Here is a 12,375-nt window from a genome sequence, read left to right as displayed (position 1 = left end):
CATGCTATTGGTAATTTATTTCATATTTCATAATAGAATTATAAAGATATTAATGCAGTAACCATGTCCAAATTTTTTAAAGAAATGCAACTGTCTTAGTTATTTATTATCGTCAAAAACCTGGTTTTAGAAAATAATAAATAATTAATATTTTAATTAATAAATAAATAATAGACTACTAATCTTATAATTAAAGTGTTTCTATAAGACAAGATCAAGAGTCAAAATGTGAAATCAGGGTGGGGTTTATTTCAAAAATGGAGGAGGAAAAAAAAAAAACAATAAGGTCATTTTCCCAAGGAAAAAAAAGACAAAATTGTGTTTTGGAAACATAAAGATGATTAGGGTGTTTTAACTCCATCAAAAAATGGTATCAAGATTAAAATTTAGCAATTCAATTGTAACTGAATTGCTAGGTTTCTCATCAATAGTTCGCTAGAAATCATCAATAGAAAATCCTAGTCATATGACAAAACTGTACAAACTGCTGAAACACTGATCTCAATACCATTGTTTGATGGAGTTATAACAATGTAATCACCTTTATGCTTCCACAACACAATTTTGTCTTTTTTTTTTCCTGAAAAAACAACCTAGGTGGCAGATTGGGGGATCCAACCCAGACATGGTGGGGTAATCCAAATACAGTCATCCCTCAACTTACGTCCTTTCGAAGATATGCCCTTGATCCCATAAGGGAATAAATAACATTTTAGACTGCACTTTCAAACAAGACGCAATCGAGCGCAAAGTAAAAAGGTTTTTATTTAGCAACAATGCAATGGCAACAGTGCATTCAGAGGCAACCACTCTCGGCAGTTGGCACATGGCTTCAACAGTTCCTCTGTTGATTTTGTGTTTGAAAAATAGATTATTTGTGTATTTATCGTTAAATATTTTGCGATATTTTGTGCAACATGTCCCCTACACACCTTACCCAATTAAGAAACCTAGTGAATAATCACAGAAAAAGAGGCAAGCAATTAATCTTTAAACGAAGTTGCAAGTTCAACAATAGTAAAAAAGCAAAGACCAAGTCCTATCGGTGATTGGAAAAGCTACTTCGATCATGCATAGAGGATCTGGACCAAAAGCGCATACCTCTTAGCACTATGACCATAACCGCTAAGGCACCAAGTCTCTTCAACATGTTGAAGGAGAAAGCAGGAACCGATAACGATTATGAATTCAATGCGTCTTCCAGTTGGTTTATGAGATTCAAGCAGTGTTTTGCACTGCATAATGTGAAAATGTATGGTGAATCTGCAAGTCCCGATGAGAAGGCTTCCAAGGAGTTGGTGGAGAAATTAAATAAAATTATTACGGAGGAAAATTATTTGCCACAGCAAACATTTAATATGGATGAGACCCCCTTGTTTCAGAAAAAAATGCCCGAGTAGACAATTCATCTGCAAAAATCTAAAATCTATGCCTGGTTTTAAAGCTTTTAAAGACCACATTACGATTCTGTTAGGGGGTAATGTGGCTCTTCAAGTTCATTATTGGGGAAATAAGAGTCGTGGATGACTCAAAAATTGTTTGTGGAAGCCTTAATGAACTGTAATGCAAGTGCAATGGAAAGCTATTGTGTGAAAGAAAATGTAGAATTTAAAATTTTATTAATTCTAGATAATGCTCCAGGTCATCCGTCTTACATTGGTGATCTTCACCAAGTTCAAGGTCATGTTTTTCCCGCCTCCAAACACTACTACACCGATCCAACCGATGGATCAGAAAGTTCTTGTGGACTGTGAAAAAGTTCTCATTTAGAGAACTTTTTCACAAGCCATTTCTGCTACTGAAGGTAACGACCAAACTCTCATGCAATTCTGGAAAGCATTCAATATTTATTAAGCTATTAAAAATACTGCTGTGGCTTGGATCGAAGTGACATCCCAGTGCATGAGTGGCATATGGAAAAAGACATTTAAAAAGTTTGTGTATGATTTTGGAAGTTTTGAAAAAAAAATTAAAACCTTTATAAATTGAGTGGAGAAATAGTGGGCCTAGCAAACAATCTGAATCTCGAAGTGAATGATGACGACATAGTTCAACTCATAGAAAGTACCCCTGAATAGAACCAATGAAGAATTGGTTGCAGTGTTGCAATCAACTCTTCAGAAAAGGAAGAACAACAAAAGGAAGAGGAAAAAGAGAAACAAGAAGAGATAGTTAAACAATTTACAGTGAAGAGTCTTGCAGAAATGTTCTCAACAGTTAGTAATGTTCCCAAAATGGTTGAAGACATGTACCCCAATGTTGAATGCTAATTATTAGTAGAAAGAAAAGTACATGATGTGTTTGCTTGCTATAAACAAATTTATGATGAAAAGAAGAGGAATAAGCAAAGCACATTGGAGATTTTCATCAAAAACACAAAGGTTACATGAGAAGAGCCGTAGCCTGGTCCTTCACAGGGAAGGTAATGTAGATGTGATTGCGGAGGAAGATTTGGGTGATTATTCTCCTGTTTCATAGTGGCAGTAACACACAGTAGTTTTATAATAAGATTAAAAAATTAAAATAACAGTATACTTATTACTGTTAAGTCTCTAACCCCTATAACTCTGTTGATTTAATGTATCAGCTTACATCCGAACCGACTTACATCCGAACCGACTTACATCCTGGTAGATGGAACGGAACCCCGACATAAGTCAGGGGATGACTGTATATTTAATAAGAACCTGTGGAGATATGTCATTTTCTTCTATCTTTCCTATGTGGCTTCTCTTGGTCAATTCTTGTTCTTCTGATCCCACTGCTATTAGAGTACTTGGGATGGAAGTCTTTCTATTGTTTTCATTAAATACTCTTCTTCTTTCAGGAAGAAGCACTTGCAAGTGAAGTGAAGGCCATCTTTCTAAAGCCTGAAATCAAGTCCCAGCTCCTCTAGATTGGAAACTGGACTCTGTTTTTTAAAATATGATTTTAACTTGCAATCCTTACTTTATTTATACAACTCTTGTCCATTATGGCAAAACTACTAGTATTTTTTTTTTTTTTTGTATGGTTATTATAATTTTAACTAGTAAAAAATCCAGTCTTTTAAATTTTAATCACTGTCACCATCTCTTTTCTATAACTTTTGGATCAGTTAAGATATCATCATTTTGATATTTTTTCATAATACTTCTGCTTTTCCTATAATATTGGATTTCCTTTATTAATCTCAATGCAATGTCTATTTTTCTTACTTTCATCATATGTTCAATCGCTTGGCATCTTTTGTATAATCACTTTTCCGGTCTTCTGTACTCAAAGTACCGTATTTTTCTGTGTATAAGACAAACCCTACTTTTTTCAAACCCGAAATTAAGAAATCAATATTTTAAACATAAAACAGAACACCAGTTGTATTTTTTTAAATATTCAAAGTATATTTAGTAATTAGGTAATATTTTTAAGATAATACATACTAAGAAATTATGCATCGCTCTCAGATCCAGGCATATCATTGTGATATGCCTGGATCTGAGAACTAATATTGATGAAGATTGTGAACTAATAGTGATGAAGAACATCACTACTATTAGTTCCACACATATCACTTTCTTCAACCTCTACTGCATCACTGCTGTCTTCTGAGTCACTGTCTATATATATGAGATCATCCTCAGTTCCATCCACGGCATTGCTGATTCCACATTTCTTCACAACCACATCTTGCTTGACTCCATTCCATGAGTTTAGGATCCAAATGGATCCTAAACTCATTCCATTAGGATCCAAATGGATCCTGCTTTTTGCATCCATTTATTCCTCTTTCATCAGAGCTTTGAAGGGCTTGTTGATAGAAATATCTAGTGGCTGTAGCTTACCTGTAAGTTCACCAGGAATAACTGCTAGCTGTATTTGCAAATCTGCTGCAATCCTTTTTTGTCTTTTCTGTTAAATGTGCTCAGAACTGATCAGAGTTGGCCTCTTCAAGAGACCTCCAGGTCTTCTGGACCAAATCTTTGCAAATCAAATAGCCATGATCTCTTCATTCATTCAGCCATTCTCATGAACTTGGACAAGAATGCCAGGTGGTATGCTCCCTTTAGGATACGTTTTCCTCTTAAAAATGAGAATAGAAGGCAGTTTGGTATACCATCTGCACAGCATGAAAGGACAGCAGTATAGTGTGTCTTTTCATGACCACTTGTTTTGATTGCCACTGTTTTGCGCCCTTTCATATCAACAGTTCTGTTGGAAGGCAGATCGAAATTGAGGCACCTCATCCATGTTTGCAATCTGACTTGGTTCAAAAGCATATTTGTTCCGAAGTTTTATGACATAGGAGTAAAACTGTTGGATTTTATCCTCATGAGCTGGTAGCATTTTCTGGGCCAACTTGGTTCGTATTCTCATGCCCAACCCTTCTCTACTCATGAAGCTGAAGCACCACTTTGCCTTTCCTGTGAAATCAACAATGTTCATTTCTCTCGCAAACCTTTTTGCCTCATATTGAATAAGCTTGGTTGACACATATATCCCACTCTGGCACTGCTCCATAATCCAAGTCTTGAGCCTTTGTTCCAAATTTGCCCATTTTGTTGGTTTTCCTCTTAAGGCTCTCTTCTTTTTGGGATCTTGAGTAGTTGTTCTTCCTGTTTTCTCCACTGTCTAATCATATACTCAGTGGGAGGATATTCTTAAATTGTCTCTCTGAAGCTTTATTTCCTTTATTTCCATGTTCTTTTGTATAATTGATGACTTTTAACGAATTTTGACAATCATTTTTTATTTTTGGGACATTTTTATGTGCTAGTGCTCAAAATATTGTTAATGCATTAACTCATCCCGCCAAAGAATTGCAGAAGTATGAATGCTTTCAGAGTTCTGATTGGTTTATTCAGAATCAGCCGTTAATGATGACAATCGACAGTTAACAAAGGCTAGTGATTGGCGGAAGCTGTTCACAGAGACAAGGTACTGGCAGTTTCGTCACGGCAACCGTGGGTCTCTCGACTGGTCCCCACCCCTGTATATAAGACAACCCCCAATTTTTGGTCTAAAAATTTTAGAAAAAAGTATCATCTTATACACGGAAAAATACTGTAATTCTGTTCCTTAATCTTACATATTCTGCTTTACTTTTATTCTGCATGTTTTATTCTTTTATTTCATCTATCAATAAGATCACTTCAGTTATCATCCAAGGTTTCCTAAAGTCTCTTCTTGCTTTGCTCAGGCCTTATATGTTATTTATTTAAAAAAACATTTTACAGATAGATTTCTATAAAAGCAAATTAAATTTCATTGTGTAAGCATTTTTTTCCCAAAAAATATATTATGTATGTCAGCCAGCAAAGTTTTACCAACTGAATAGGTTCAAACACTGCTAAGAAGGTTCTCACAGTTCTGATTAAGATTTTGTACTTTTTTTTCATAGCTTTGACATCTGCAATTTGAAATTCGAATAAGACCAAATCAGATTTGAGAGCACTTAGAAACTTCAGCCTTTGGAAGCTGATGTTTCTAATTATGTGATTGCAAGCACATTATTAGCCAATTCTTTTTATGACAAATCAAATTACTGAGAACCAGAGAATGGCATGCTCAAAAATAAATAATACTTGTTCCAAGTGACTGAATAGCTTCTTTTATTTATTACAGGTTTATACATCACAAATACTACAGGTGTTTTCTTAAGAATTAAAACTTTTTGATTCAATCCTTTTGATATCATGAAAGTTTCAATATTACTTTGGTTAGATTTTGAATGGGAGAATTTATTGAAAAATTAATTCATTCAAGATTTAACAAGTCTAACATATCAACAAGGAGAAACTTGTACTTAAGCAAACAAAAGGATTTTAAATAGGGCTATAAATACCTTTAAATGTAGAATTATAAAAGAAAACATCATCATCATCAAATTCCTGCCATGTACCCTCAAGGGGTGTACAGGATATGATAGTACTACATGAAAAAAATTACATCATTATTAATTTCCTATCTACAATTTTCATCCAAATCAGTCTGTTACTTATCAAGACTCCAACATTATGAGATCTTATATTTCTATCGTCTAAAGCATTTTGTACCGTATCAATCCACCTATATCTTGGTCTTCCTCTGGGTCGTTTTGCTGCCAACGTGGCAGAGAACACTTGTTTTGCTAATTTTTCCTCGCCCATTCTGTTTAAGTGACCATACCACCTAAGATTATCTCTGCTAATGCATTCCTGGATGCTGACAATGTCAAGTTCTTTCTTAATATCCTCATTTTTAATATGATATTGCCATTGATGCCATCTGTTCATGCTTATAATCTTTCTCAGGACTCTCATATCTGTTGTCTCTAGTCTTTGGTCAAGTGTTTCACTTCTGACCCAGCTCTCAGATCCATAAGTTAAAACTGGTTTGAACACTGTCTTGTACACAGCTAATTTAGTGTTCCGACTAATTTCTCTCTTATTCCATATGAATTTATTCAATTGACTTCCCACCATACCAGCATTGTTGATTCTGTTGTCTATTTCTATATTTAATTTACCATCTTCAGTAAAAATTGTGCCTAAATAGCTGAAATGTTTTACTTGTTCCACAGGTTCTCCATTCACAACACAGTTGACATTTTCAATGATTCTGCCTATTTTCATTGTCTTTGTCTTTTTATTGCTGACCTTCATACCATATCTATTACAACAGCTATTCAATTTAGTCAGAGAATCTTGCAGACTTGTAGCAGATTTATTTAGAAGTATAACATAATCTGCATAAAGCAAAGAGCTGATATTAACATCTCCAATTCTGATATCATGTTTAATACCACTTTCCTTCATAATGTAATCCATATAGATAATGAATAATAGAGGGGATAATGTACATCCTTGTCTCACACCAGATTTAACATTAAACCATCTTCCTGTACTTCCTTCAATTCTAACTGCTGACTTACAACTCAAATAAAGACTAAGTATTGCTTGATATAATGCCCCATTGACACCATATAACTGCAGCATATTGAATAGCTTCTCTCTTGGCACCTTGTCATATGCCTTTTCCAAATCGACAAAACTTAAATACAGATCTTTGTTATATTCCCATGCTTTCTCGACTATTTGTTGTAAAGTGAAGATCTGATCCTGACAGCCTCTATTTGGCCTGAATCCATCTTGTTCTTCACCAAGCTTTTCTTCCACAATTCTTCTCAACCGTTTCTCAAGTATACTTGCATAGATCTTGCCAGGAACACTCAGTAGGGAAATACCTCTGTAATTCTCACATTCAGTTTTATTTCCCTTTTTATATATGGGTACTATGAGAGCTCTACTCCAATCATCGGGAATTCGTCCCTCTGTCCAGGCTTTCTGAACTATGCAGTGCAGCCACTGTAAGACTCTTATACCACCATACTTCAGCATTTCTGGTCGAATATCATCTACTCCTGCTGCCTTTCCACATTTCAAGCCTATGATGGCTTTTTCTACTTTCAGTATGGATATGTATTCCTGACTGCATGCCTGGTCAGTGTTTTTTACCACTGTGCTGTCATCACTGCTTGTTTCATTTAGCAGTTTTTCAAAGTAATTACTCCATACTTCAAGGATATCTTTTTCTCCCGTTTTCATATCACCTTTATCATCTCTAATTCCTTTTACAGCACTCTTTCCTCCATTCTTAAGCTTCTTCAACAACCTCCAGAATATTTTGCCACCTTCTTGATATTTATTTTCTATATTTTTGCCAAAGTCCTCCCATGACTTTTGTTTAGCTAGTTTTACACAGTGTTTAGCATTCTTGCATTTGTCTCTATATTCTCTAAGAGCACAAGCTGACTTATTTGACAGGAACTTTTGATATGCTTTCTTCTTTTCCTTCACTGCCTTTTTAACTTCCTGTGTCCACCAGGGAGTTCTGATTTTTTTATCCTTACAGATAACCTCACTACATGCCTCTCTGGCAGAATCAATCAACGTTTTCTTCAGAGTTTGCCACTGAATCTCCAAGGTTTGACTCCTGTTCTCAAACTCTTTCGTTTTTTCTTCAATTATCTTTGTGTATTTTAGCCTACAGTTCACATCTGAGAGCTGCTCAACTTTTATTGGCTTTAAAACTTTCTTACATGTTATTCTTTTCAATATGAAATTCAATTTTATCCTGCTCAAGACTAAATAGTGATCACTTCCAATTTCAAATCCTCTGTACACTCTGGTCTCCTGCACCAGGGAGAAAACATCACTATCAACAATAACATAGTGAATGAGACTTTTCTTATTCCTAGCCTCTTCTCTTCATGTGAATTTGTGCACATTATTATGTTGGAACATAGTGTTAGTAATAACCAGTCCATGTCCTGAGCAGAAATCCAACAGATATTTGCCATTATTATTAGCTTTGCTCTTTTCACCAAATTTTCCCAAAATATTTTTGTATGTCTCACAATCATTTCCTACTCTGCTATTTAGATCCCCAACAAGGACCAACTTTTCATTTTTCATTGTGTCAGTAGCTTTTTCTAAAGCCTCAAAAAATTCCTCCACTTCTACCTTAGTAGAACCTTCTGTGGGACCATAGGCACAAATAAGTCTCATTGTCCAGTTCCCCATTCTCATATTTGCCCATATTACTCTACTTGAGACTGACTGCCATTCAAGAAGATTAGCCTCGTATTTTGTGTTGAATACTATGGCTACTCCTTCTTTTCCTTGATTGTCATTGCCTGAATATAACATTTTGTATTTATTGTTCAGAAAGATCTCACCAGTTTTGGTCTTTTTTGTTTCAGTCATCCCTATTATGTCGATCTGGTACTTATCTAATTCCTCAGCTAGCTCCATTTCTTTGCCATTCAGGCTTCTTACGTTGATAGTACCGATCTTTAACTCTGGTGATGTTGGAATTTATTTTCAGATCTGTTCCAGTAGCTGACTTTTCGCTGTTCACCCTGGTTCCCTCGCAAAAACAACGGGGGCCTTGTTTAACCAGGCGACGTCCCAGCCGGCATGAAATTTTGTCATGTTGTACCATCATTCTATATTTTGGTTTAACTAATAAGAATACAATTTGGTTGGCTAAATCCCAAATTGCCAGCCCATCCTCGTCCGTTCAGTATCCAAGTAGATACCCAACAGGGTGCACCACGAGAAGGTGAGGATTGGACATTATGTCAGAAGCCCTGGTCGGTTCTCCGCATTCCTTTAAAGGCTATGTGGAGGTCTCCTCTCAGTTATACAGCTTTGACCCTTAAGCATAAAAGAAAACATGTTTATTCAAATCTAAGTAAAGATTTCCAGTTTGTAAAATGTAACTATAAAAGGGTATTCATTTCACATAGAATATGTGAAATGAAATGTTTATCAAGATATAAACAAAAGTCCAAAGTTCGGATGAACGTTTGGCTTGAGGCATAAGCATTTACACGGAAAGTGCCGCTAGCTCATTTTCACGGAAGACCCTACACAAAGAGAGGTATCGCAGATCATCTTGCAGGCAAAGGAGAAGAGTGCCATGCGGAAGAACGTGGCAGTATAGAGGGCACCAAGGGTGCAGACTAAAAGGGGTTTGCTCCCCTCTCTCAGGGCTTTTTGTCTTGTTCTCCTGACCTTTTCCAGGGGTTTTACGTGGTTGGACGTTGGAGCTCTCTCGCCTCCTGATGGATTCTGGATCGCCCTGAGAAGTTAGATGTCGGCACCCGCAGTTCCAGCGCTCTGACTAGCTATCTCTCGGGATGGAATAACTGAACCGGCAGCTCTGGCGAGGACAAGCGACATCAGAACCAGATAGATGTGGGCATATCAGCAGACGATCGGGAAAGCCAAATAGGATGATCTCTATGAGTAACCACGTGGATAAAGGCCAAGCGGAGATGTTCTGACCGCAATTCAAGGAAGAACAATCACATTGTGTAAGACGAAAATGTGAATTAAGTGACAGATCTGATAATCTTCCTGAGCTGGTAATGTACAGAATTTTGTTATTCCTTTCCCACTCAGAGTGAAGAAATGTTATATAGCAAGGACATTGTAGTATAGAACTCTTAGGTGATTATCGATGATAGCAGTGGCTTAACTCCACTGAGCAATTTGTTAGAGAATGTTTATAGATGATGTGTGTGACAGGTATTTTATGTGAATAACTAACGAAATTTAGAAGAGAACTGAATGGATGAAATTTAAGACTTGTGTAATGTGTAGTTTAATACTTAATCCTATAGAAGGAGCTCATGATTATATCCATTTGTGTTTTAGTTGGTTTAACTAGTTCTTTACTTTAGAATGACATAAGTTTTGACCAAGTTTGACCATGAATGCAAAGTGTATAACCTTAAGATCTCAATAAATGTGCTTTATGTTTTGTACTTGACATTAGCCTGAGAATGAATTCAAATTACCACTCGTAAAAACGGAACCCAAGCGGAGTAGAATAGATGTTTAAAAGCCACAATTGCAAACGATATTAAACATAGTTGACATTGAGAATTTCGGTGCTAAGAGTAAGTGTTAAGATTCTTCACCTCTGTATGTTATCCGAGAGAGTTTCCCTAGTTAAGAATTCCTTCTAACTTAAAGATATTGGCTGGTGCAGCGTAACAAATAAATTTGCCAATATCTGATCGGGAGACAATCTCAGACAATAATCACAAAGGAATTTGTTCCTAACAAAAGGTAAACCCTTTGTTAGAGTAATTGATACACGTGATTAATCTAGAAATCAGTCAGATATATAGATAGTCTTTCTATATCGTGTACTGAAAGCGAAATTTAGGTTTAGATCTTGAGAGAAATTAGGGTAAAGGCAAATTAGATCTAAATAAGGAAAACAAATATAAATTAAAACAAAGCCATGAGAGTGATGACGTAACACTTTCCCTCTAACACTATATAGCTGCCTGACTCTGGATCACTCTGTCTCAAGATTTTTTTTGCTTACACTGTATATCTTTAAATCTGTACTTAGCATATCTCAAAAAATAATTTTTATAAAGAAGTTGAAGGAATTTTCAAGGATAGTCCATGATTTCCCTAGTCTGTAAACTACTGTTTGGAGCATTCAGAAGAAAATGCTTTTCTGCTATATCCATCACAAACCATCCTTATGGGGGATCCAACAAACTGAATATTTTTGCAGTTAAGAAAAATACAAATCAAGAAATACAAGTATTTAAAAAAAAAAAAAATCACTTCCCATTCCAAGATTAAATTTATAATCAAAAAAATGTATCACAAGGAGTTTTATATTTTCTGAAGGTTCATCTTCAACAAGAAACTTGATAATTTTCTTTCTGCATTAGCTCACCGCAAACCTGCTTTCTTCAAATGTGATGGCCAGACCTCTGCATATCATCCATTTCAAAAACATACACTACACAAATCCTCATTTACAAAAGCTTACAACATATGCTCTACTGAACCCAACAGGCTATCTCAACCATTAAACAAACCTCTCACAATGGCTAAAATCCTAACTCAAAAAATTGACCATTTCTCTCTGCATCTGCCAACTCAAGTCTACCAAGGCATTATTCCATACATGAGATGTCTTTGAATGTTAGGAGGGTTCTCGGGCATTTTTAACTGACTACTACTTTCCGACTCAAATTCAGCCAGATATTCGGCTCTCTTTTAAAAATAAGCTTGCCCCTACGTCAGTACCAAGTGTTCATCAAATGCCATACTCTTACAAAGACTGACCATTTAGCTGATTTTTTTCATGCAGCAGCAAGATGGAAAGAATAATAGTGGAAAATGTGAATACTTCCCTTTATCCCAGCAGCCATGTCTCAGCAAATGCTAACAGTGATGTGGAAATTAAGTTTCATTTGAGATGTTTTGAGCTATATTTAAATCCCACGCTGTTCTATTAGTTATACATTGATGTTTTATAATACACAAAACATCTATTAATTGGTTTAGTTAATTAAATATTGTACCTTTACATAATCATGTTCTTTCTTCAGTTTGTACACAATATATAGGTTCTTCTACATCACAGGATACTTTTAGAAATGGCATTTGTATGAAAGATATTATTTACTTACTAAAAACAATAATACGCATAAACTGCCTTTATGCATGAAGTCTATAGAAAGTCATTAACTTACAGGAACTCCAATACTATGCAATCCTTCAAGCATCTTTGTTTCTTGTTTTAAAACTTGCAAAAGAGTAAAAATATCCGTGACTTCCATGTCAAAGTACATTCCATTTACAAATAAAGCTGTGTCTGTAGTTGCCAAGTTATGATGCTGCAAAAACATCTATAAAGCAAAAAAGATTAATAAGATAAAATATCAAAATATATGAAAAACAATTCAGCATAAGATATTCACTAATTCATATTCCTATAAAATTAAAAAATTACACAATATTTGATTTGAATAAAAATCAAATATAATATAATAATTAGCATAAGTCTGATTGATTTTATGCCACAAAAACAAAG

At 35.3% G+C, this 12,375-nt stretch overlaps 1 protein-coding gene across 4 annotated transcripts in view; it reads right to left on the bottom strand.

Moving 5' to 3' along the window:
• Nucleotides 1-12,375, bottom strand: part of Uggt (UDP-glucose-glycoprotein glucosyltransferase) — an 835,069-nt gene that overhangs the window by 644,254 nt on the left and 178,440 nt on the right. For all 4 annotated transcript variants that reach the window (XM_090403047.1, XM_090403050.1, XM_090403049.1 and 1 more), the window contains exon 11: nucleotides 12,035-12,190. In XM_090403047.1, coding sequence (XP_090259173.1) covers nucleotides 12,035-12,190 — 156 coding nt within the window. The remainder of the gene's footprint in view (nucleotides 1-12,034; nucleotides 12,191-12,375) is intronic.

The sequence above is a fragment of the Typopeltis vanoorti genome, chromosome 13 (assembly GCF_054136105.1).
Source record: "Typopeltis vanoorti isolate ZY-2024b chromosome 13, IOZ_Tvanoo_1.0, whole genome shotgun sequence".
NCBI classification, from domain to species: Eukaryota; Metazoa; Arthropoda; class Arachnida; order Uropygi; family Thelyphonidae; genus Typopeltis; species Typopeltis vanoorti.
Note: the sequence above shows the minus strand (reverse complement) of the source record. Positions and strands in the feature narration are given on the sequence as shown.